Source organism: Pelodiscus sinensis, chromosome 4, assembly GCF_049634645.1.
Source record: "Pelodiscus sinensis isolate JC-2024 chromosome 4, ASM4963464v1, whole genome shotgun sequence".
Taxonomy (NCBI): Eukaryota; Metazoa; Chordata; order Testudines; family Trionychidae; genus Pelodiscus; species Pelodiscus sinensis.
Window position 1 is genome coordinate 133,113,622 of NC_134714.1, and position 26,482 is coordinate 133,140,103.

The 26,482-nt window shown below is 50.0% G+C and overlaps 1 protein-coding gene across 1 annotated transcript; it reads right to left on the reverse strand.

The window, feature by feature from the left end:
* Positions 1–20,477: 20,477 nt before the first annotated feature.
* On the reverse strand, positions 20,478–21,416 carry LOC102451484 (olfactory receptor 8U9-like). The gene has a single exon (XM_006116428.2). The coding sequence runs from the start codon at positions 21,414–21,416 to the stop codon at positions 20,478–20,480; it is 939 nt and encodes a 312-aa protein (XP_006116490.2).
* Between the last annotated feature and the right edge of the window lie 5,066 nt (positions 21,417–26,482).

Sequence of the window (26,482 nt, forward strand, 5' to 3'; positions counted from 1 at the left end):
CTGAGATTGGGAACAGCATTCTTGTGGGTGATGCATAGACCTTACAGAAAGTGCGGCCCTCATTATCCGAGGCACAGTGCAGAGACAGAGTTATAGACAGTCCCTCCCTCAATAAACTCATAATCTAAGCATGGACTTGTTTGCTTTGTAAGTCCCAAATCTACATTTAACTCAAACACTTACTATACAGTGGGGAGAAGGGATGTTTTTGTGAAAAGTTCCACATGCTTTAGTCTCTCTGAGGCAGAACTCACCTTGCTGCTTGGGGTTTATACAATAACTAGTACAATGGGGAGCTAGTCTGTCTCTGGGGCTCCCAGACACTGCCATCAAACAGTAAACAAATCTAAAAAAGTCTCCTCCAAACTGGTGTAAACCAGATGCACATGTTGAAGGTCAAGGAAGCACAGCTGAATGGCTTTAGTGAAGTATTCAGGCTTTCATTCTACATCATGCATGATCCCTGCAAATTGGCAGAGGCCCCATGTGCATTGTTAATCAATGAATAGGAACTGATGAAGCCAGCACAAGGCAAAACTTGTTCCTGGGAAGCGTGTTTCTTTGATTTCGTCTGGGTCTGCATGCGTGTATGTGCGTGTATCTGTACAGAGAGGCAGCCCGGAATTGAACCAGCCAATCATTTACCGGCTAAGAGGCCATAACGAGCCAGCTCAGCATGAGTGCAGGCCAGCGCGTGAGGGGAAAGCGACGCATTTCCGAGCTGCGCCTCGGTTTCCCTGGAAAACACTCCCACCCGTGATGTAGGGAGGGGACGGGTAAGGGGAGGCTGACAAAGCCAGATTTCTCACTAACAGCTCAGGAAATGCTGAGGGGCAAATTCCTCAGTCGCAGATGCCAAAAATAAAAGAGTTTGTTACTGAGATCATAACCCAGCTGGGTCACTGTGGATTGACTCCAAGGCCCCTGAGGTCAGCACACCCACAGCGAAATCCCCAATGTGTGTAAGAGCCTATCCCCGACCCACATTGCTCACAGTCAAAATAGACAGATACGGCCAGAGTGGAGAGGGGAAACTGAGTCACAGACCAATTCTGTGACCTGCCCATAGTCATGCAGGGAGATGGGAGGGGAACCCAGGAGTCCTGGAATTCCTCCGTGTTCCTTAAGCACCCGATCGGAATTCTCTGCCCCGCCCTGCCCCTCTGCCCCGCCCCTCTGCCCCCTGCCTTGGGGTGTTGGTGCCCTCTGGTTCTCAGTAGGTTTCCGTCCACAGAAACCCCCCACCCAGCTGCCCAGAACCCCCCCGAACAGGATGACCATTGCTTCCTCCACCACCAACGCAGACGCAGCCACACCCAGCCACGCACCTGCACCCACCACCGCCAGCGCACCCCCTCCAATGGCCAGGCCCATGCCCACGCCCTACATCAGCGGGAAGCGCGGCTTGCAGGCCCACAGGAGCTGGTTCATCTGCCGGCCCAGCTCCTCCTCCAGCTCCTCCAGCGCAGCCTGTAGGTGGGAGGCCTCCCCCCGCAGCTTTTCCCAGAAGCGCCCCAGCATCTCCTGACGCTTCCCCTCCAGGCACCGCCGCATCTCCTCGGGCTTCATACTCAGCGAGCGGCGCATGTCACGCTCCTGCCAGGAGGGGGAGAAACCCACACGCCTGCACCCCAATCTGCTAGCCCTACCCTGGGCTCCCCCAGCCCTGCCGGTGCCCCTCACTCCTGCCCCACTGCTCCTGCCAGCCCAGCCCTGCCCCCAGCCCTCCCGGCGCCCCTCAATCCCCACCTACAGCCTCCTACAGCCCTGCCAGTGCCCCTCACACCCGCCCTGCAGCCCCTTTGCACTCACCAGCTTCTGCACAAATTGTCCATATTCCCTCTTGGAAGCTTCTACTGCTCTTCTGTTTTCCTCCACCATCTGTGGGGAAGAGGGGGCAGGACGGGGGTGGGGACTGGATCATCTCTTTCCTGGGGGTCCCCGTATCTCCTGGGGACTACCGAGGCAGGGCCCGATCTGGGGAGCTGTTGTGATGCCTCTCGTGGCCTTGTGCCATCAGCCACTGGCAGGTGGAGCAGGTGACAATGAGCTGCAGCTGCTGGACTGGGATTTCTCACCTGCTGGACACCAGAAGAACCAAAATATTACAGGGTGATGTGCTGGTAACCTCTCCCCTGCATGATGCTGAACCACGACTGTTTCAAGAAAAAAAGAAGAAAAGTCCACTCCTCTGACAGAGGAGAAGCTGAGCAGAAGCGCGACCGACGAGAAGCTGAGCAGAAGCGCAACCGAAGAGAAACTGAGGAGAAGCGCGACCGACGAGAAGCTGAGGAGAAGCGCGCCCGACGAGAAGCTGAGGAGAAGCACGCCCGATAAGACGCTGAGGAGAAGCGCGCCCGACGAGAAGCTGAGGAGAAGCGCGACCGACGAGAAGCTGAGGAGAAGCGCGACCGACGAGAAGCTGAGGAGAAACGCGCCCGATAAGACGCTGAGGAGAAGCGCGCCCGACGAGAAGCTGAGGAGAAGCGCGCCCGACGAGAAGCTGAGGAGAAGCACGCCCGATAAGACGCTGAGGAGAAGCGCGCCCGACGAGAAGCTGAGGAGAAGCGCGACCGACGAGAAGCTGAGGAGAAGCGCGACCGACGAGAAGCTGAGGAGAAACGCGCCCGATAAGACGCTGAGGAGAAGCGCGCCCGACGAGAAGCTGAGGAGAAGCGCGACCGACGAGAAGCTGAGGAGAAACGCGCCCGATAAGACGCTGAGGAGAAGCGCGCCCCACGAGACGCTGAGGAGAAGCGCACCCGACGAGACGCTGAGGAGAAGCGCGCCCCACGAGACGCTGAGGAGAAGCGCACCCGACGAGACGCTGAGGAGAAGCGCGCCTCACGAGAAGCTGAGTAGAAGCGCGCCTGACGAGAAGCTGAGGAGAAGCGTGCCCCACGAGACGCTGAGGAGAAACGCGCCCAACGAGAAGCTGAGGAGAAGCGCGCCCGACGAGAAGCTGAGTAGAAGCGTGCCCAACCAGAAGCTGAGGAGAAGCATGCCCAACGAGAAGCTGAGTAGAAGCGCGCCCGACGAGAAGCTGAGGAGAAGCGCGCCTGACCAGAAGCTGAGGAGAAGCGCGCCCGACGAGAAGCTGAGTAGAAGCGCGCCCGACGAGAAGCTGAGGAGAAGCGCGCCCGACGAGAAGCTGAGGAGAAGCGCGCCTGACCAGAAGCTGAGGAGAAGCGCACCCGACGAGAAGCTGAGGAGAAGCGCGCCCGACGAGAAGCTGAGGAGAAGCGCGCCCGACGAGAAGCTGAGGAGAAGCGCGCCTGACCAGAAGCTGAGGAGAAGCGCGCCCGACGAGAAGCTGAGGAGAAGCGTGCCCGACGAGAAGCTGAGGAGAAGCGCGCCCGACGAGAAGCTGAGGAGAAGCGCGCCTGACCAGAAGCTGAGGAGAAGCGCGCCCGACGAGAAGCTGAGGAGAAGCGCGCCCGACGAGAAGCTGAGGAGAAGCGCGCCCGACGAGAAGCTGAGGAGAAGCGCGCCTGACCAGAAGCTGAGGAGAAGCGCACCCGACGAGAAGCTGAGTAGAAGCGCGCCCGACGAGAAGCTGAGGAGAAGCGCGCCTGACCAGAAGCTGAGGAGAAGCGCGCCCGACGAGAAGCTGAGGAGAAGCGCGCCCGACGAGAAGCTGAGTAGAAGCGCGCCTGACCAGAAGCTGAGGAGAAGCGTGCCCGACGAGAAGCTGAGGAGAAGCGCGCCCGACGAGAAGCTGAGGAGAAGCGTGCCCGACGAGAAGCTGAGGAGAAGCGCGACCGACGAGAAGCTGAGGAGAAACGCGCCCGATAAGACGCTGAGGAGAAGCGCGCCCGACGAGAAGCTGAGGAGAAGCGCACCCGACGAGAAGCCAAAGAGAAGCGCGCCCGACGAGAAGCTGAGGAGAAGCGCGCCCGACGAGAAGCTGAGGAGAAGCACGCACGACAAGAAGCTGAGGAGAAGCGCGCCCGATGAGAAGCTGAGGAGAAGCGCGCACGACAAGAAGCTTAGGAGAAGCGCGCCCGACGAGAAGCCAAAGAGAAGCGCGCCCAACGAGACGCTGAGGAGAAGTGCGCCCGACGAGAAGCTGAGGAGAAGCGTGCCCGATGAGAAGCTGAGGAGAAGCGCGCACGACAAGAAGCTTAGGAGAAGCGCGCACGACGAGAAGCTGAGGAGAAGCGCACCCGACGAGAAGCCAAAGAGAAGCGCGCCCGATGAGAAGCTGAGTAGAAGCGCGCCCCACGAGACGCTGAGGAGAAGCGCGCCTCACGAGAAGCTGAGGAGAAACGCGCCCGACGAGAAGCTGAGGAGAAGCGCGCCTGACCAGAAGCCGAGGAGAAGCGCGCCTGACCAGAAGCCGAGGAGAAGCGCGCCCGACGAGAAGCTGAGGAGAAACGCGCCCGACCAGAAGCCGAGGAGAAGCGCGCCCGACAAGAAGCTGAGGAGAAGCGCGCCCGACGAGAAGCTGAGGAGAAGCGCGCCCGACGAGAAGCTGAGGAGAAGCGCGCCCGACGAGACGCTGAGGAGAAGCGCGCCTGACCAGAAGCTGAGGAGAAACGCGCCCGACGAGATGCTGAGGAGAAGCGCGCCTCACAAGACGCTGAGGAGAAGCGCGCCCGATGAGAAGCTGAGGAGAAGCGCGCCCGACGAGAAGCTGAGGAGAAGCGCGCCTGACGAGACGCTGAGGAGAAGCGCGCCTGACGAGAAGCTGAGGAGAAGCGCGCCCCACGAGACGCTGAGGAGAAGCGCGCCTGACGAGAAGCTGAGGAGAAGCGCGCCCCACGAGACGCTGAGGAGAAGCATGCCCAACGAGAAGCTGAGTAGAAGCGTGCCCGACGAGAAGCTGAGGAGAAACGCGCCCGACGAGAAGCTGAGGAGAAGCGCGCCTGACGAGAAGCTGAGGAGAAGCGCGCCCGACGAGAAGCTGAGGAGAAGCGCGCCCGACGAGAAGCTGAGGAGAAGCGCGCCTGACCAGAAGCTGAGGAGAAACGCGCCCGACGAGATGCTGAGGAGAAGCGCGCCCCACGAGACGCTGAGGAGAAGCGTGCCCGACGAGAAGCTGAGGAGAAGCGCGCCTCACAAGACGCTGAGGAGAAGCGTGCCCGACGAGATGCTGAGGAGAAGCGCGCCTCACAAGACGCTGAGGAGAAGCGCGCCTGACGAGACGCTGAGGAGAAGCGCGCCCGACGAGAAGCTGAGGAGAAGCGCGCCCCACGAGACGCTGAGGAGAAGCGCGCCTGACGAGAAGCTGAGGAGAAGCGCGCCCCACGAGACGCTGAGGAGAAGCGCGCCCAACGAGAAGCTGAGTAGAAGCGCGCCCGACGAGAAGCTGAGGAGAAACGCGCCCGACGAGAAGCTGAGGAGAAGCGCGCCCGACGAGAAGCCAAAGAGAAGCGCGCCCGACGAGAAGCTGAGTAGAAGCGCGCCCGACGAGACGCTGAGGAGAAGCGCGCCTCACGCGAAGCTGAGGAGAAACGCGCCTGACAAGAAGCTGAGGAGAAGCGCGCCCAATGCAAAGCCAGGAGGACTGGAATCCTCAGAGACAGTTGGTGGTTCCTACTAAGTACCGGGAAAAGCTCTTAAACTTAGCCCTCGATCATCCTAGTGGCCATGCTGGGGGGAGCCAAACAAAGGGCGGGTTGAGACGGTCCTTCAATTGGGATGGGATGGGACAGGATGTTACTGGCTACGTGCGTATCTGTAAGGTGTGCCAACAGATGGGGAAGCCCTGAGACAAGGCCAAGGCAACACTGCAAGCCCTCCCCATCATAGAGGTCCAGTTCCAGCATGTAGCTATGATATTATGGGTCCTTTCCCTAAGGAGACCCCCAGAGGGAAGCAATTCATACTGACCCTCAGGATTTTTCCACCTGAAGGCCTAAAGCAGCGGCTTGGGGAAGCAATATGGACAGGAACGTGTCCCAGATATTTACAGATATTTTAGTGTCCAAGCTCCCCAAACTCCCTTTGGTTGACCCTCAGAAATCACACACGTCACCCTCGGAACTGCCCAATGCAATCAGCAGCGCTAGACAGAAGAGGGGGCTAGATTTGATGACTCCCCTCATCCTAGTCCAGTCAGCTCCCCATTTGAAAAGCATATCACCTAGGTTTTTCTTCGTACACAGAGGCAGCAGCCGAATGCAGCCCTGATATCAGGGGGACCTGCAGCCCTTGTTGGAATACAGACACATGTATAGTAACAAGATAATAATGAACAATACCACCCCGGGCTCCGCAAAATGACATCATTGTAGGGCGGGAACGGAATTCATCTCTTTCCACTGCCCATCACTCAACTAGCCCTGGGATGAGCACAATCAAGCCTTGGTTAGCAGTTTATTCTTTGCTTTCCTCAGGGCGCCCTTCACCTCCCTGTTCCTCAGGCTGTAGATGAGAGGGTTCAACATGGGGATCACTGCTGTGTAAAACACGGAGGCTATTTTATCGGTGTCTAAGGAATAGCCAGAGATGGGATGGAAACAGACGTAGAGTTGGGTGCCATGAAACATGCCCACCGCGCACAAGTGGGAAGCGCAGGTGGAGAAGGCTTTGTACTGGCCCTCGGCAGAGCGGATGCGCAGGATGGTGGAGAAGATACAGACATAGGAGAGGAGGATGGTCGCAGCGCTGCTCACTAAGATGTAGCATGTGGACGCAAATAACAGAATCTCACTGGTGCGGGTGTCAGAGCACGAGAGGAGCAGAAGTGGGAGGGAGTCACAGTAGTAATGCTGGATGATGTTGGAAAGGCAGAACGACAGCCGGAATATAGAACACGTCAGTGTCAATGAATCCGCCAATCCCACAGCGCACACCCCAGCCACCAGCTGGTTACAGCGCTGTCTGGACATGATGACCGTATAGAGGAGTGGGTTACAGATGGCCACATAACGGTCATACGCCATCACAGCCAGCAAGAGACACGCAGTATCTACACAATGAAGAAAGAAATACATTTGCACAGCGCAGGCAGTGCGAGAAATGCTTTTTCTCTCAGCTAAGAAAAAATGCAGCATCTCAGGGACAATCACCGAGGAATAGCAGAGATCGGAGAAAGACAAAATTCGGAGGAAAAAGTACATGGGGGTGTGGAGTCGGGAGTCAATTGTGATTAACAAGATCATCCCCCCATTTCCCACCAGGGTGATAACATAAATCAGTAGGAACAACACAAATAGTGGGAGCTGCAACGCCGGACGATCTGTCAGTCCTGAGAGAATAAACTCGGTCGCCTCCGAGCGATTTCCCTCTTCCATCTCCTCTGAACTGAGACCAGGCAGGTCCAGGGATATGGGCTGGTGGATGGTTTTGGGAACGTGTCCTTTCCCTGTTATGAAGTAAGTGATGAAAAGTGGAAGTCAGATTTTTCATAGGTAGCAGTACGAGACCAGGAAAGGGCTTAGTTTGCAGAGCCAGATGTTCACAGCTGGACTTTGCACTTGTTTGATCGATTTCACACACCGTACACATACAAGGGCACACAGCTTAGACATCACCCCACACACAAACACTCCTGTTCTCTAGTCTGAGCAGCAAACAGCGACTTGTAACTTTGTGGTGGGAGAATGAGGGTGAAACCATCTGTGTCTAACGAGATCATTGCTTAGCTCATGAAGGGCTGAGAGTAAACGAGTGTCAATCTCTCCACTCTCCTTGGGCAAAGGGAGCTCTGTGGCTTGGTGTGTCACTTGGGCTGAAACTTGCTCTCTGTGATAATGAAGCTCTTTGGCATCTGATAACGGCATTTACATTACTTTGTATAAAACCCCTGAGATGTAAAGACAGGAAGGCACTGGCTTCTGTACCTAAATAATCACCTATTTCTTCAAACAAATTTCTAATCCCTTAACTCAATAGGCAGGAGCTGGGTCTTCTGCCAGAGACACTGTCCATGTGGGTGTGTGACTCTGACCCAGGATAATAGCACGTACCTGCGGACAGCAGAGAGAGACGTGGCGGCGTTCCTTATCGACAGAAACTGACACGGTGCAATTGGGAGGTTTTATTCTGAGATCTGTGATCTATGGGACAAGATCCCTGGAGCCACTGGGAATACCTGAGCGCAGAGAGACACAACAACAAATTAATGAGCTCAGTGAATCTCATCTTTGGGGTTAATTTGGTGCCTTTTTTCCTCCTGCGGCAGTAAGGGATGCAATTTGTATCAGAGTTGCAGAGTCCAAGCCTGAGGGAAATTTCATTCTGCTCTTATCACTGCAAGCTGGGTCCTGTGTAGAGCTGACCCAGAAAGGGTGTTTGGTGAGACCGCAATTTTTCAGCTGAAAACGTAACATTTCAACTTAGAAACAAAACACACGGAGGTGTCCCAGGTACCACATCCCCTCTTTTCTGCCACGGGCCGGGCTTCCAGGCTGGAATCCATCCCTCTGATGCATGATGGTCTGTCCTCCTGCCATACTGGCCTGGGACATCACTAGAGTTCCCGTTCTTACCATACTATGTGATTTGCTGTTGTGGTGGGAAAGAATTCCATGGAAATCGAATTGAAATGAAAATCCAACTTCGTACTTAAAAAAAATCTTATAAAGAAAAAATTTCCAGCCGGCCTGCGCGGTTTGGAAAGAAAAGAAGAAAATAGTCTGTCTCTAGATGTGGTCGGACTGATTTCCCGTTTGCCAGGGGCAAGGACCGGTGCTTCAGACTGTGCATGATGGCAGAGATTTGAGGTAGCGTGATGGGGTGGATCTAACGTGAGCGTCCCCCGATGATGGGGTGGAACTAGCTCGACGTCCCTTACTGGACATCTATGGCCTTGCCACACCCTTCCTGACAGGAAACAGCAAAGAGGTTCCTGCAGGCAAGTAGAGAGGCTAGTTTAACTGCAGCCAATCAGGGTTTTCTCTCAAAATAACCGTGTCTACACAACGTCTGTTAATTCGAAATACCGTTAACTCGAAATAGTGCCATAATGCAATTATGCAAATGAGGTGTGGGATATTTAAATCCTGACTTCATTTGCAATTTCGAATTGCTGCATTTGCATCTCTATTTTGAAATAGGGTGCAAGTGTAGACATACGCTTAATCTGAATTTGGTAAACCTCATTCCACAAGGAATAATGCCAGATTCGAGATAGGGGGCTTCCAGCTTTCCCATGGTGCCCTGGTGGCCACTCCAGCCTCAGCCAAGAACACTCCTCTCCCTCCCTTCTCCCTGGAGCCCTTCAAGGGGTTGACTGTGGCCACAGTGCCTGTACCAGCTCCAAGCCTGCCAGCCCAGAGCCAGCAGAAACTGCCTCTAACCCAGTGGCCCCAAAACATGAGTCAGCAAGCCACTGGCAGCCAGCCCTCCACCGCTCCCCAGGAGCAGTCTGCCAGCGCCCAGGAGCCTGCAAGGGCCTGGAAAAGAAGGGCACTTTCCTGGTCCAGGGTGGATATCATGGACCTTCTTCAGGTTTGGGGGGGATGCCCCCAATGTCCACGATCTCTGCACTAGATGGAGGAACATGGCCATCTATGGCAGGGTTGATGCCAGCCTGGCCACCAAAGGCTGCATGTGAACCCAGGCGCAGGTTCGCATGAAAATCAAGTTGGTCCGGAAAGACTCCCAACCCTGAGCCCTGAGCTTCACCTTGCTTTCACCTTCCAGCATCCTCCTCCCATGTTTCCCCCTCCCCTCTCCTCCTCTCTCCAGACTCCCTTTCCTTAGGCAGACCAGGGAGGCTCTTAATGCTCTTAGTGTTCCTCATAGTGGAAGCTCTCCCGCAGGGCCTCCTGGATACTGACAACCCCCCCCCCCCGATGGACCTCCCGGATGGCAGCCTGCAGAAAGTGCATCCAGGCTCACAGCAACGCATCCAAGAGAAGCTCCAGAGTGCCCAGAGGCAGCTCTGGCTCCATGTTGCAGAGTCCTGTGGTGTCCCGAGTGAGGGCAACCAGAGCACGCAGAGACAAAATGCTTTGCTGTCCCTCAGCGAGGTAGGTAAGCAAGGAGGAAAACCTGAGAACCAGCTGTCCGGGGGGGTCCCTTTAAGCACAGGCCTCAGATAGCCTCAGGCAGCAGCCACAGTAACTCCTGACCTATTGCCCTGCCACACCAGGTTCCGGCTGGCCTTAAATGTGATTCAGCAACCACTCAGTGTGGAAGCGCTATTTTGAAATACCAAAACGCTATTTCGAAATGCATTTTGTGTGTAGACGTGTTATTTCAAAATAAGTTATTTCGAATTAACTATTCGCTGTAGTGTAGACATATCCAAAGAGTCCAATGTCCAGTGAAGCAACTCCTGCCAGACCTGAGAAACTCACTGCACCTAATGCGTAGTTGGGATGGGTATGAATCTGCAAAGAAAAGTGTGGAAGGTCTCAAATAGACTGGACACGCTCACTGCGCGTCATGTGTAGCTGGTCTTCAAAAAGCCTGGTATGATGGAACCATGACGGAGCTCTGGCCAGGTCCCAATAACATGCTCATACGTGAAAGCAAATTGTCCAACCCAAACAAATGTTGGGTTGCCTTGGGAGGCTGGCAGGCCACAAGCCAGTTGGATCAAAGCTGAACGCCTCTGTGATGGGCCTGCTGGGGCCTGCACTGAGCCCGGCAGGACTCTCCCCGCTCTCCCGGCATGGGGGCGGGGCGCCACCATGCCAGGGAGCAGTGGCTGGTGCGCCGGGCCTGTCAAGGCCAGCACAGAGCCCGGTGGGGCTCCGGCAGCCCAGCCAGAAAGGGAGCAGGGCCAAGCAGTGCTGAGGAAGAGTGGCTGTCAGCTGCCAGTGCTGCGCCTCCAGTGGCCGACTGCAGAATGTAGGGGCAGAGCTATGACCCCTAGGCCCGGCGTCCCAAGGCCATGTGCCATGCTGGCCCTGGGCAGGCCGGTTGAAAAGGCCCAAGAGAAAGCAGTGGGGCTACTCACACTGCAGGAGTCACCGGGCACCCGGGGGGAGGGAACGCTTTACCCCGCCCAGGTGGAGGAGCCGACAGGGCCTCCCATGAGGCCGGAGCAGAGAGGCAGGAACCAGAGAGGACGATGGAGCGGTAAGTTCTAAGGGCCCATCTGGAGGGGCTGCCATACGGGGGGAGGATAGGAAGCAGCCCAGAGCAGAGCACTTTTGGCACCCGTGGGCTAACGTGCTTCGGGGTGGAACCCAAACAGCTGGGTAAGGGTTAAACTCCCTGATCCCTTAGGGCCCCGGGCTGGGGCGCGGTGGACAGGGTGGGCCTGGGTCCCCCTAATCCCCCTTCCCCCACCTCACACTAGTCCTACCATTGTGCTAGGGCATTTGGAGTGTCAGCTTGCCTAGTGGTTAGTTACTGAATTAGCCTGGACTCTGGGAGGGTGCCAAGTTTCAGGGACTAAAGGATCCCATAAGACCCTGAAATACTCAGGAGGGTGGGCTCGCTTGACCCCCCACCTCCAGGCATTGGGTGGAAGCTAGCGCCTGTAAATCTGCCATCTGTCAATTGTAGGACTGGGGCTAGTGAGGCTAATTAAGTGGGCTGGAAGTGTCTCCTCCTTCCCTTTGGATGTAACAATGCAGTTGGTAGAGGTAGCGGGCACTGGCTGTAGCAGGCGATACCCAGTTAATGTCTTTGATCAAGCCCAGGGAACCAGGGTCAGATTTGCAGAGGAATGCCAATCCTGATCTCTCTCTGTGATCAGCTGTTGAAATTGACGTCGAAAATCCCTATTTCCTGCTTCTGGTGACATTCTAGGCATTCAGGTCTTAATGTGCTCCCTCTTAATATGTTTCATGGTGTGTACTCTGCCACACCATCTGGAAGGAGAAATAGATGTAGATGTTTAGGGTTCCCATTGTGTTTGTAGTTCTGCAGTAGCTATTGTAACATAACAGAGGGTAAAAAATGTCGTGATCTGCTCTTGTGAATTATGTGTGAGAGGAAGTAACGTGTGGGAGAGAAGTGTGAAGATCATCACCGGACCAGAGATGCTCCTGGGAGGATCCAACTGTGAAGGAGGCAGTGCTGAGATGACTGCATGTTGATCTGCCATTTTGGATAATCCAGGACACTGAGAGACTAGACAGGCATTTAACAACTGGGACAAGATATTTGTGATTTCAATCAGCTTAGCCTGGCAGCACAAAGAAGAGAAGGAGCAAGGGAAACCACAGATGACAGCAAACTTCCCTCAGAAAAATAGCATGAGAATGCAAAACTCCCTGATCCCAATGAAGGAAAACTGTTATGTAAAGAAGGTGCTTTGCCATAATTTTGGGGGTACATCCTGCCAAAGACTGGAGCATCAGTCCGCACCGATAGACCACCCCCCACTCTTCAGTTTGTAAGCAATCTGGGTGTTCCTGGACATGGACTGGTGGGACAGTATTTGTGTGTCTGTCGATGTATGCATATGATAACTGCTTTGCCATTGTATTCTCAATAAACCCGGCGTATTTCTCCTTCTCCCCAGAACCGTGTCCACCCATGTGTGGACGTACTCTGTGGCTGAGGGTATTGGGTAAATTCTTTGCCTGGCTGTTTGGTAGCTCCTTGGCTCACTTCCCCCGGGATGCTGCCCTGTCTGGTCTTCAGAAGGATCTGAGGTTAGGATCTCATTAGCCCTGTCCGTGGTGCTGAGAGTCCTTGTATTCAGCTTCTGGCCCATTTTCCACCACTGGACCTGGGCCTCCCCAAGCTCTAGAGTTCAGCTTAAACTCGGAGCTGTCCGCAGTGCTGCTGTTCTCCCCCTCAGTATATAGATCTGCCTGGGTCGAATTCCGGCAAGGAACTGCCCGGCCCTAGCTCAGCTGTTTCTTTCAAACTGGTCTGCTGGGCTCTGATTGTCTGATGTGGAGACAGCCACTCTCTCCAGCCTGGAGGACTTCTCTTCTGCTCCTCTCACTGGGAAAGGGTGTGGCAAGGTCTCCGGCCTACTGTACAGGTCATCAGGGTCTTGTCCACCCCATAACTGATCCCCCAGCCATCAAAGATCTCAAGTACTTTCTATGAGCAAAGCACAATTGCTTTGTAGCAGAACGGCTACTTTTGAGATACATAATTAGGTTTCTGGTATTGCTACCCCAGCTCACCATCTAAAGAAGTGGGTTTTCCCTTTGAAAGCTCATGATAACTTAAAGAAATATGTGTTGCTCTTTCAGGAGCCACCAGACTACGTCTTTTTAAATATATCCAAGTTTGTGAGGTGCTCACAGTTGCTATGTCAAAGAGGGTCATAGAATGATCCATCAACATTTTTCACCCTGTAATGAGACAGGCAAGTCTAGTTACTCCCACTCAGAGATGGACAAAGGGAGGCAGCAAGAATTTAAAAGCCACATTTTTGTATCTCCCCATTAGTTCTCTAAATGAGTGACGGTTTTTGACACATACAGAAATCACACACGTTACCCTTGGAACTGCCCAATGGAATCAACAGCACTAAAAAGATGTTGAGGCTAGATTTGATGCCCCCCCCCCCCCCCACCAGTACAGTCAGCTCGCCGTTCGATAAAGCATATCAACTTGATTTTTATTCACACACAGAGGCAGTAGCCAAATGCAGCCCTAATCTCAGGGCAGACCTACATCCCTTGTTGGAATAGAGAAACATGTATAGGAACAAGATAATAATGAACAATACCACCGTGGATTCTGCAAAATGACAACATTGTAGGGTGGGAAATGAATTCATCTCTTCCCACCAGCATGGGGATGAGCGCAATCAAGCCTTGGTTAGCAGTTTATTCTTTGCTTTCCTCAGGGCGTCCTTCACCTCCCTGTTCCTCAGGCTGTAGATGAGGGGGTTCAACATGGGGATCACTGCCGTGTAAAACACTGCGGCTATTTTATCCAGGTCTGCAGAATAGCTGGAGGTGGGTGGGAAATAGGTGATGAGTTGGCTGCCATAAAATATGCCCACCGCACACAAGTGGGAGGTGCAGGTGGAGAAGGCTTTGCACCGGCCCTCGGCAGAGCGGATGCGCAGGATGGTGGAGATTATATAGATATAGGACAGGAGGATGGTCACAGCGCTGCTCAACATGATGTAGCACATAGAGGCAAGTATCAGAATCTCACTGGTGCGGCTGTCAGTGCAGGAGAGATCCAGCAGTGGGGAGCAGTCACAGTAGAAATAATGGATGACGTTGGAGCTGCAGAATGTACAACACGTCAGTATCAGCGAATCCACCAATCCCACAGCGCATACCCCAGCCACCAGCAGGTTACAGCGCTGTCTGGACATGATGACCGTATAGAGCAGTGGGTTACAGATGGCCACATAACGGTCGTACGCCATCAGAGCCAGCAAGAGACACTCAATATCTATACAATGGACAAAGAAATACATTTGCACAGCGCAGGCAGTGCGAGAAATGCTTTTCCTCTCGGCTAAGATAATCTGCAGCATCTCAGGGACAATCACTGTTGAACAGCAGAGATCAGAGAGAGACAAACTCCGGAGGAAAAAGTACATGGGGGTGTGGAGTCGGGGGTCAATTGTGATTAAGAAAATCATCCCCCCATTCCCCACCAGGGTGATAACATAAATCAGTAGGAACAACACAAACAGGGGGACCTGCAATTCCGGACGATCTGTCAGTCCTGAGAGAATGAACTCAGTTGTTTCCGAGCGATTTCCGTCTTCCATCTCCTCAGAACTGAGAACAGGCAGGTCCATCTATGTGGTCAGGTGGATGGAGATGGGAAGGTGTCCTTTCAGTGTTCTGAAGTAAGTGATGAAAAATGGAGGTCAGTTTTTTAATAGATAGCAGTATGAGATCGGGGAAGAGCTTAGTTCACAGAGCCAGATGTTCACAGCTGGACTTTGCATTTGTTTGATCAATTTCACACACCGTAGACATACGAGGACATACAGCTCAATCATTCTTATCAACTTATTGATAAACTAGGCAAATATAACTTAGATAGGGCCACGATAAGGTGGGTGCATAATTGGCTGGATAACTGTAGTCAGAGAGTGGTTGTTAACGGTGCTAAATCCTGCTGGAAAGGGATAACAAGTGGAGTTCCGCAAGGGTCTGTTTTGGGACCCGTACTGTTCAATATCTTCATCAATGATGTAGATATTGGGATAGAGAGTACGCTTATTAAGTTTGCAGATGATACCAAACTGGGTGGGGTTGCAACTTCTTTGGAGGATAGGGACATAATTCAAAATGACCTTAGCAAGTAAGAGAAATGGTCAGAGCTAAACAGGATGAGGTTTAATAAAGAGAAATGCAAAGTGCTCCACTTAGGAAGGAACAATCAGTTCCATACATACACGATGGGAAGCGACTGTCTAGGAAGGAGCATGGCGGAAAGGGATCTAGGGATCATAGTGGACCACAAGTTGAATATGAGTCAACATGTGATGCTGTTGCAAAAAAAGCAAATATGATTCTAGGTTGTATCAACAGGTGTGTTGTAAGCAAAACTCGTGAAGTCATTCTGCCACTCTACTCTGCACTAGTTAGGCCTCAGCTGGAGTATTGTGTCCAGTTCTGGGCGCCACATTTCAAGAAAGATGTGGAGAAATTGGAAAGGGTACAGAGAAGAGCGACAAGAATTATGAAAGGTTTAGAGAACATGACCTATGAAGCCAGGCTTCATGAACTGGGCTTGTTTAGTTTGGAAACAAGAAGATTAAGGGGGGACATGATAGCGGTTTTCAAATATCTAAAAGGGTGTCACAAGGAGGAAGGAGAAAATTTGTTCCTCTTGGTTTCTGAGGACAGGACAAGGAGTAATGGGCTTAACGTGCAGCAGGGGAGGTTTAGATTGGACATTAGGAAAAAGTTCCTAACTGTCAGGGTGGTCAAATATTGGAATAAATTGCCAAGGGAGGTGGTGGAATCTCCCTCTCTGGAGATATTTAAGAACAGGTTAGATAGACATCTGTCAGGGATGGTGTAGACGGAGCTTGGTCCTGCCTTGAGGGCGGGGGGCTGGACTCGATGACCTCTCGAGGTCCCTTCCAGTCCTATTATTCTATGATTCTATGATTCCACACACACAAACACTCCTGTTCTCTATTCTGAGCAGCAAACAGCAATTTTCTCACTATGTTGTGGGAGAATGAGGGTGAACCCATCTGTGTCTAACGAGGTTATTGCTTAGCTCGTGAAGGGCTGAGAGTAAACGAGTGTTAATCTCTCTGCTCTCCTTGGGCAAGGGAAGCTCTGTGGCTCGGCGTGTTGGTTTGGGGTGAAACTTGCTCTCTGTGATAATGAAGCTCTTTGCCATCTGATAACAGCATGTACATTACTTTGTATAAAACTCCTGAGACGTAAAGACAGGAAGGCACCGGCTTTTGTAACTAACTAATGGCCTATTTTTTCCAAGCCCATTTCTAATCCCTTAACTCAATAGTCAGGAGCTGGGATTACTGTCAGAGACACTGTCTGTGTGGGTGTGTGGCTCTGATGCAGGATAACAGCACGTACCTGCGGACAGCAGAGAGACACATGTCGGCATTTCTCCATCGATAGAAACTGACACGTTTTTGGACTTGGGAGGTTTTATTCTGAGATCCGTGGTCCATGGGATAAGATCCCTGGAGCCACTGGAAATACCTGAGCTCAGAGAGACACAACAACAAATTAACGAGCTCAGTGAATCCCAGCCATAGGACTGATACCCTGGGGATTAATTTGGTGCCTTTTTCCACCTGTAGCAGTACGTGATGCAATTTGTATCAGGGTTGCAGAGTCTAAGGGTGAGGGATATTTCATTCTGCTCTTGTCACTGCAAGCTGGGTCCTGTGTAGAGCTGACCCAGAAAGGGTGTTTGGTGGGACCAACATCTTTCAGCTGAAAACTTTACATTTCAACTCCAACAAAACACACAGGGATGCCCCAGGTATCCCATCCCACCTTCTCTGCCATAGGCCGGGCTTCCAGGCTGGAATCCATCCCTCTGATGCATGATGGTCTGTCCTCCTGCCATCCTGCCCTGAGACATCACTAGAGTTCCAGTTCTTATCAAACTCTGACCGTTGGATATTCTGATGTGATAGAATCATGAAGTCATAGAATACTAGGAGTGGAAGAGACCTCGAGAAGTCATCAAGTCCAGTCCCCTGCCCTCATGGCAGGACCAAATACTGTCTAGACCATCCCTGAAAGATATTTATCTAACCTGCTCTTAAATACTTCAAGAGGTAGAGACTCCACAACCTCCCTGAGCAATTTATTCCAGTGTTTCACCACCCTGACAGTTAGGAACTTTTTCCTAATGTCCAACCTAAACCTCCCTTGCTGCCGTTTAAGCCCATTGCTTCTTCTTCTATCCTCAGAGGCCAAGATGAACAAGTTTTCTCCCTCCTCCTTATGACACCCTTTTAGATACCTGAAAACTGCCCAGTTCTTTCAGCCTTCCCTCATAGCTCATGTTCTCTAGACCTTTAATCATTCTTGTAGCTCTTCTCTGGACCCTCTCCAGTTTCTCCACATCTTTCTTGAAATGCGGTGCCCAGAACTGGACACAATACTCCAATTGAGGCCTAATCAGAGCAGAGTAGAGTGGAAAAATGACTTCTCATGTCTTGCTCACAACAGACCTATTAATGCATCCCAGAATCATGTTTGCTTTTTTTGCAACAGCGTCATACTATTGACTCATATTTAGATCGTGGTCCACTCTGACTCCTAGATCGCTTTCTGCAGGACTCCTTCCTAGACAGTCGCTTCCCATTCTGTGTGTGAGACACAGACTGTTCCTTCCTAAGTAGAGCACTTTGCATTTCTCCTTGTTAAACTTCATCCTGTTTACCTCAGACCGTTTCTCAAATTTGTCCAGATCATTTTGCATTATGACCCTATCCTCCAGAGCAGTTGCAACCCCTCTGAGGTTGGTAGCATCTGAAACTTAATAAACATACTTTCCATGCCAATATCTAAATCTTTGATGAAGATATTGAACAGAGCCGGTCCGAAAACAGACCCCTACGGAACCCCACTTGTTATAACTTTCCAGCAGGATTGAGACCTATTAATAACGTCTCTGAGTATGGTTATCCAGCCAGTTATGCACCCACCTTATAGTAGCCCCATCTAAGTTGTATTTGCCTAGTTTATTGATAAGAATATCATGCCAGACTGTATCAAATGCCTTACTAAAGTCTAGGTATACCACATCCACCGCTTCTCCCTTATCCACAAGACCCATTATCCTATCAAAGAAAGCTATCAGATTGGTTTGACGTGATTTGTTCTTTACAAATCCATGCTGGCTGTTCCCTATCACCTTACCATCTTCCAAGTGTTTGCAAATGATTTCCTTAATTTCTTGCTTCATCATCTTTCCTGGCATAGAAGTTAAACTAACTGGTCTGTAGTTTCCTGGGTTGTTCTTACTTCCCTTTTTATAGATGGGCATTAGATTTGCCCTTTTCCAGTCTTCAGGAATCTCCTGTCTCCCATGATTTTCCAAAGATGATAGCTAAAGTTTCAGATACCTCCTCTATCAGCTCCTTGAGTATTCTAGGATGCATTTCATCAGGCCCTGGTGACTTGCAGGCATCTAACTTTTCTAAGTGATTTTTAACTTGTTCCTCTTTTACTTTATCTTCTAAACCTCCCCCCTTTCCACTAGCATTCACTATATTAGGCATTCCTTCATCAGACTTCTCTGTGAAGACTGAAACAAAGAAGTCATTAAGCATCTCTGCCATTTCCAAGTTTCCTGTTACTATTTCTCCCTCCTGTCTGAGCAGTGGGCCTACCCTGTCCTTGGTCTTCCTTTTGCTTCTAATATATTTATAGAATGTCTTCCTGTTTCCCTTTATTCCTGTAGCTAGTTTGAGCTCATTTCGTGCCTTTGCCTTTCTAATCTTGCCCCTGCATTCCTTTGTTGTTTGCTTATAGTCATCCTCTGTAATTTGTCCTAGTTTCCATTTTTTATATGACTCCTTTTTTATTTTTGGATCATGCAAGATCTCGTGGTTAAGATAAGGCTGTTTTTTGACATATTTTCCTACCCAGCGGAATAGGAAACTAGACGTGCTTTTCCTCAAAAAAGCCTCGATCGTCATATTCGTGATCAGGGCTTTTTTGCAGAAAACACTACTGTGCTGTCTACACTGGCCCTTTTCTGGAACAGTTTTCCGGAAAAAGACTTTTGCCCAAACGGGAGCAGCATAGTTTTTCCGGAAAAGCACAGATGATTTTAAATGAGATCGTCAGTGCATTTCCGGAAATTCAAGTGGCCAGTATAGACAGCTGGCAAGTTTTTCCAGAAAAGTGGCTGATTTGCCGGAATAACTTGCCAGTGTAGACACAGCCCATGTGTAGTCAGCCTTCAAAAAGCCCGGTGTGACGGAACCATGATGGAGCTCTGGCCAGGTCCCAATAACATGCTCAAACGTGAAAGCAAATTGTCCAAGCCAAACAATAGTTGGTTTGCCTTGGGATGATGGCAGGCCACCAGCCAGTTGGATCAAAGCTGAACGCTGCTAAATACAAAGCTGGAACCCGTCTGGCTCTCCCGTGTGTTGCTAAGGTTCAAAGAGATATTTGATTTAAAGTTTAGACTCTATGAATTGTGGTTAAGTTGCTGTCGTCATTAATATCACTCCTAGCATCTGCAGTCCCACTGGTGGGGAAGGCAAAGAGGGTACCTTCCCCGGGTCCTGGCTATTCAAAAAGTCCTTGAGCTCCCAGATCCCAGGTTATATGGAACAGAAAAGAAAAAGGTATCTGTCAATAGTAGGACTGGTACTAGTGAAGCTAATTAAGTGGGCTGGAAGTGCCTCTGGATAGTCTGACTGATCAGAAGTAACCGTATTGCTGAGATTCCTTCCTTCAGACAATTCCTCCATTCTTCAAGGAATATCCTCATGGAACAAGGGAAGGGAAAATACAGTTGCAAACCCACATTTTACTTTTTAAAACAATTTGTACTGACGGTGCAGAGAAGGACAGGGGGGCCCAGGAGTGAAGAACCTATTTCCCTTTCCTCTGAGCATCAGCAAACACTGACACATCATATAGGTTCTGTAATATTATCAAGAGACTCCAACATCCCCAGTCTGTTAAGCCACGGGTACCAAGCAATAGAAAGGGCTTTGAAATGCAAAGCTCTACTCATCCCTGACATCACTGTCCCATCGCCCTAGCACGGTGTGGTGGAAATCACCTCCCTCCTCCTCATGCCAGGACACAAAGCAGGAAACAATTGGTACAGGAACTCCACAGAGCACAGAAAGGGCTACAGAGTAGCAGGAAGGTGCGAAAACCTTCTTTGGTTCACCCATAGATTTCAGACACGTCACCCTTGTTGAGCCCAATGGGATCAACAGCGCTAGAAAGAAGAGGGGGCTAGATTTGATGCCCCCCCATTCAAGTTCAGACAGCTCTCCGTTTTATAAGCACATCACCTAGATTTTTATTTGCACACAGAGGCAGTAGCCGGATGCAGCCCTGATCTCAGGGGGGACCTGCAGCCCTTGTTGGAATACAGACACATGAATAGTAACAAGATAATAATGCAAAAAGACATCATTGTAGGGTGGGAACTGAATTCAACTGTATCCACTGCCCATCACTCAACCAGCACTGTGATGAACACAATCAGGACTTGATTAGCAGTTTATTCCTTACTTTCCTCAGGGCGTCTTTCACCTCCCTGTTCCTCAGGCTGTAGACGAGGGGATTCAACATGGGGATCATTGCTGTGTAAAACACGGAAGCTATTTTATCCACATCTATGGAATAGCTGGAACTGGGATGGAAATAGATGAAGAGTTGGGTGCCGTGAAACATGCCCACTGCGCACAAATGGGAAGCGCAGGTGGAGAAGGCTTTGTACCGGCCTTCGGCAGAGCGGATCTGCAGGATGGCGTAGAGGATACAGATATAGGAGAGGAGAATGGTCACAAGGCTGATCACTACAGTGTAGCACATGGAAGCAATTAATGCAATCACAGTGGTACGGGTGTCAGAGCAGGAGAGAACCAGCAGTGGGAGGGAGTCGCAGTAGAAATGATGGATGATGTTGGAGCTGCAGAACGACAGCCGGAATATATAATACGTCAGTATCATTGCATCTACCAACCCCACAGTGCACACCCCAGCCACCAGCTGGTTACAACGCTGTCTGGACATTACGACTGTATAAAGGAGTGGGTTACAGATGGCCACGTAACGGTCGTACGCCATCACAGCCAGCAAGAAACACTCCATATCTACACAATGGACAAAGATATACATTTGCACAGCGCAGGCAGTGCGAGAAATGCTTTTCCTCTCGGCTAAGAAAATCTGCAACATCTCAGGGACAATCACTGAGGAATAGCAGAGATCAGAGAAAGACAAAATTCGGAGGAAAAAGTACATGGGGGTGTGGAGTCGGGAATCAATTGTGATTAACAAAATCATCCCCCCGTTGCCCATCAGGGTGATAACATAAATCAGTAGGAACAACGTAAACAGGGGGACATGCAACTCCAGACGGTCTGTCAGCCCTGAGAGTATGAATTCAGTCGCTTCTGAGTGATTTCCCTCTTCCATCTCCTCTGAACTGAGAATAGGGAGGTCCAGGGATGTGGGCAGGTGGATGGATCTGGGAACATGTCCTTTCACTGTTATGAAATAAGTGATGAAAAATGGAGGTCAGTTTCTTAATAGGTAGCAGTACGAGATCAGGGAAGGGCTTAGTTCAGAGAGCCAGATGTTCACAGCTGGACTTTGCACTTGTTTGATCAAACTACACACATTCAAGGACACTTATCTTAATCATCCATCACACACAAACCCTCCTGTTCTCTTTTCTGAGCAGTAAACAGCGAGTTGTGACTGTTGTGGGAGAATGAGGGTGTAACCATCTATATCTAATGAGATCATTAGCTCATGCAGGGCTGAGAGTAGAGGAGTGTCAGTCTCTTCACCCTCTTTGGGCCAGGGGAGATCTATAGCGTGGCATGTCGGTAGGGGGTGAAACTAGCTTACTGTGATGATGAAGCTCCTTAGCATCTGATAACGGCTCTTACATTACTCTGTATAAAACTCCTGAGACGAAAAGACAGAAAGACACCGGCTTCTGTGACTAATCGTCTATTTTCTCCAAGCAAATTTCTCATGCCTTAACTCAATAGGCAAGAACTGGGACTTCTGTCAGAGACACTGTCTATGTGCAGGTGTGACTCTGAGGAAGGAGAACACCACGTACCTGCGGACAGCAGAGAGAGATGTGCTGGCGTTTCTCCATCAACAGAAACTGACACTTTGGTATAATTGGGACGTTTTATTCTGAGATCTGTGATCCATGGGACAAGATCCCTAGAACTCCTGGGAATACTTGAGCTCAGAGACACGACAACAAATTAATGAGCTCAGTAAATCTCAGCCATGGGACTAATACCCTGGGGATTAATTTGGTGCCTTTTTTCCTCCTGCGGCAGTAAGTGATGCAATTTGCATCAAGGTTGCAGAGTCTAAGGGTGAGGGATATTTCATTCTGCTCTTATCACTGCAAGGTGGGTCCTGTGTAGAGCTGACCCAGAAAGGGTGTTTGGGGAAACCAAAATCTTTCAGCTGAAAACTTAACATTTCAACTCATTAACAAAACACACAGGGATGCCCCAGGTATCACATCCCACCTTCTCTGCCATGGGCCGGGCTCCCAGGCTGGCATCCATCCCTCTGATGCGTGATGGTCTGTCCTCCTGCCATACTGCCCTGGGACATCACTAGAGTTCCCATTCTTACCAATCTCTGACTGTGGGTTTTGCTATTGTGATGGGAAAGAATTCCATGGAAATCTAATTGAAATGAAAATACAACTTCGTACTTCTTATAAAGAAAAAATTTCCAGCTGCCCTGTGCTCCAGATTTGAAAACAAAAACCAAAAAGGCCCGTCTCCAGATGTGGTCGGCCTGACTTCCGGTTTCCCTGTGGCAAGGACTTGTGCTTGGTTGTGCATGAAGGTGTAGATTTCAGGGAAGGTGCACCCTTGCTTATCACCGGTAATTGGGTGGAGCTAACTCGAAGCCCCCTACTGGACAGCTATGGCCTTGCAACACGCTTCGTTATGGGAAAGAGCAGAAAGGTCCCGCAGGCAAGTAGAAAGGCTTCTTCAAATGCAGCCGATCGGCACCCAATAAGGCAGTGTAGAGCGGCTGCTGGGCCAGGGCCAGGCAGTTAGTCTATGTATCTCAATGTAGGCAGGCCCAGGGAGGAATTGGGAAGGAGCGGTACCTCGGATAGCTCCAAGAGGGGGCTGGTTTGACGACTCAGCTGAAGCCTTGGTCTGGTAACGGAAAACCAGTCTTGTTGGGCTACAGAAAATTGGAGAACCCCGGACAGGGTGCAGCGAGGACTTTATCTCAAAGCCCTGAAAGAGGACCCAGACGAGGCTTCTTTTTCTGATGATGAAGAGATGCTTAACATAGCGAATTCTAGTGGAAATGGGGTAGGTTTAGAAGATAAAATTTTTAAAAAGAACAAGTGAAAAATTACTTTGAAAAGTTAGATGTCTTCAAGACACCAAGGCCTGATGAAATGCATCTGAGAATACTCAAGGAGCTGATAGAGGAGGTAGCTGAGCCTTTCGCTGTCATTTTGAAAAGTCATGGAAGACAGGTGAGATTCCAGAAGACTGGAAATGGGCAAATCTAGGGTCCAGCTATAAAAAGGGAAATAAAAACAACTCAGGAAACTACAGAGCAGTTAGTTTAATGTCTGTGCCAGGGAAAGAGAATGGAGCAAGAAATTCATCTGCAACATCTAGGAGATAATAAGGTGATAGGTGACACCCCGTATGGATTTGTAAAGAACGAATCATGTCAAACCAATCTGACAGCTTTCTTCGATTGGATAACAATCTTTATGGATAAGGGAGAAGTGGTGGATGTGGTATACTTAGACTTCAATAAAGCATATCACATGGTCTTACATGATCTTCTTAACAATAACCTAGGGAAATGCAATCAGGATGGGGCTACTATAAGGTGGGTGCATAACTGGTTGGATAACAATTCTCAGAGTAGATATTAACTGTTAGAAGTGTGTGACAAGTGGGGTTCCGCAGGAATCTGTTTTGATACCGGTTCTGTTCGATATTTTCATCAACCATTTAGATATTGACATAGAGGGTACGCTCATTAAGTTTGGAAATGATACCAAGATAGGAGGGATTTGAGAGTGCTTTGGAGGATAGGATCATAATTCAAATTGATCTGGAAAAAGTAGAGAAATGGTCTGGGGTAAATAGGATGAAGTTGAATAAGGACAAACGCAGGGGCTATGTCTAGACTGCAGGCTTCTTTCGAAAGAGGCTCTTTCGAAAGCATCTTTCGAAAGAGCCTCTTTCGAAAGATCGCGTCTAGACTGCAGGCAGATCTTTCGAAAGAGAAATCCACTTTTTCGAAAGAGAGCACCCAGCGAGTCTGTATGCTCTCTTTCGAAGACGGCCTCTTCACATTGAAGAACGCCTTCTTTCGAAAGAGGAACTTTCGAAAGAAGGCGTTCTTCCTCGTAAATTGAGGTTTACCGCCATCGAAAGAAAAGCCGCGTTCTTTCGAAATAATTTCGAAAGAACGCGGCTTGAGTCTGGACGCAGGGGAAGTTTTTTCGGGAAAAGGCTACTTTTCCCGAAAAAACCCCTGAGTCTGGACACGGCCAGAGTGTTCCACTTAAGAAGGAACAGTCCGTGTCACACACACAGAATGGGAAGCGACTGTCTAGGAAGGAGTCCTGCAGAAAGGGATCTAGGGGTCAGAGTGGACCACAAGCTAAATTTGAGTCAGCAGTGGGACACTATAGCAAAAAAAGCAAACATCATTCTGGGCTTCATGAACAGGAGTGTTGTGAGGAGGAAACGAGAAGTCATTCCTCCGCTCTGCTCTATGCTGATTAGGCCTCAAGTGGAGTATTGTGTCCAGTTCCGGGCATGATATTACAAGAAAGATGTGGAGAAATTGAGAAGGTTCAGAGAAGAGCAACAAAAATGATGAAAGGTCTAGAGAACATGACCTGTGAGGGAAGGCTGAAGGAATTGGGCTTGTTTAGTTTGAAAAGAGAAGACTGAGAGGGGACCCAATAGCAATTTTCAAGTCTCTAAAAGGGTGTCATAAGGATGAGAGAGAAGAATTGTTCTCCTTGGCCTCTGAGGACAGGACAAGAAGCCATGGGCATAAACTGCAGCAAGAAAGGTTTAAGTTGGACATTAGGAAAAATTTCCCACCTGTAAGGTGAGGGGGCTTAGGAGGGTACACTGGAATCCTCGTATGGCAATGCATCTGGCCAACTGTATGGGGGGTCGGGACATAGTCCCACCCATAACTGACCCCTCCCCGCAAAGATCCCATGTACTTCCTAGAAGCAAAACTCAATTGCTTTGTAGAAGAAGGGCTACTTTTCAAATACATAACTTGGTTTCTAGTATTTCTACCCCAGCTCACCATCTAAAGAAGTGGGTTTTGCAAGTGAAAGCTAGTAATAATTTAAAGAAATATGTGTTACCCTTTAAGGAGCCACAGGACTACGTCTTTTTAAATATATTCAAGTTTGTGAGGTGCTCAGAGTTGCTACGTTGATGAGGGTCATAGAAAGATGCATCAACATTTTTCACCCTGTAATAAGCTAGGCAAGTCTAGTTACTCGCACTCATCAGAGATGGACAAAGGAAGACAGCAGGAATTTAAGATCCACATTTTCATGCCTGTCCATTAGCACTCTGCTTTTGAAAACGCTGCCTCTGGATAGTTTGACTGAGTAGAGATAAGTACATGTTGTCGAGACTGGCAGATTTCCTTCCTTGAAACATTTCCTCCATTCTTCAAGGCATATCCTCATGGAGCATGGGAAGTGAAAATAAAGTTGCAAACCCACATTCTTATGTTTAAAACAATTTGTATTGATGGTACAGAGAAGGACGAGGGAGCCAAAGAGTGAAGAATCTATTTCCTCTTCCTGTGAGCATCAGCATTCACGGAAGTATCATATAGGTTCTGTGATATTAACAAGAGATGCTAAGATCTCCATGTCTGGGAGTGGGGAGATTCCAGTCCCTTAACCCACGGGTACCAAACTATAGAAAGGGTTTTGAAAAGCAAAGGTCTACACATCAGTGACATATCTCTCTCATTGCCCTAGCACAGTGTGTTGGAAATCACCTCTCTCCTCCTCATGCCTTGACACAAAGCAGGTGACAATATATAGAAGAAGCCTGCAAAACACAGAAAGGGTTACAGAGTCGCAGGAAGCCGAGAAAAATCCCTTTGGTTCCCCCCACAGTAATCACACACATCACTCTTACAACTGCCCAATGAAATCAACACGGCTGGAAAGAAGAGGGAGCTACATTTGATGCCCCCTTTCTTTCTTAACGCAGTCAGCTTGCAGTTTTCAAACCACATCACCTAGATCATTACGTGCACACTAGGGCAATATTTGAGAAAATCCCTGATCTCACTGGAGACCTGAAAACCATGTTGCAGTACAGACACATGTACAATAACAACATAATAACAAAGTGATGTCATTTCACACAGCCCATGGGGGTATTCCATGGGTTGCAAACTCAGTTGTCCCATTTCCAGTGCCCATGCGTCAACCAGCACTGAGATCAACAGAT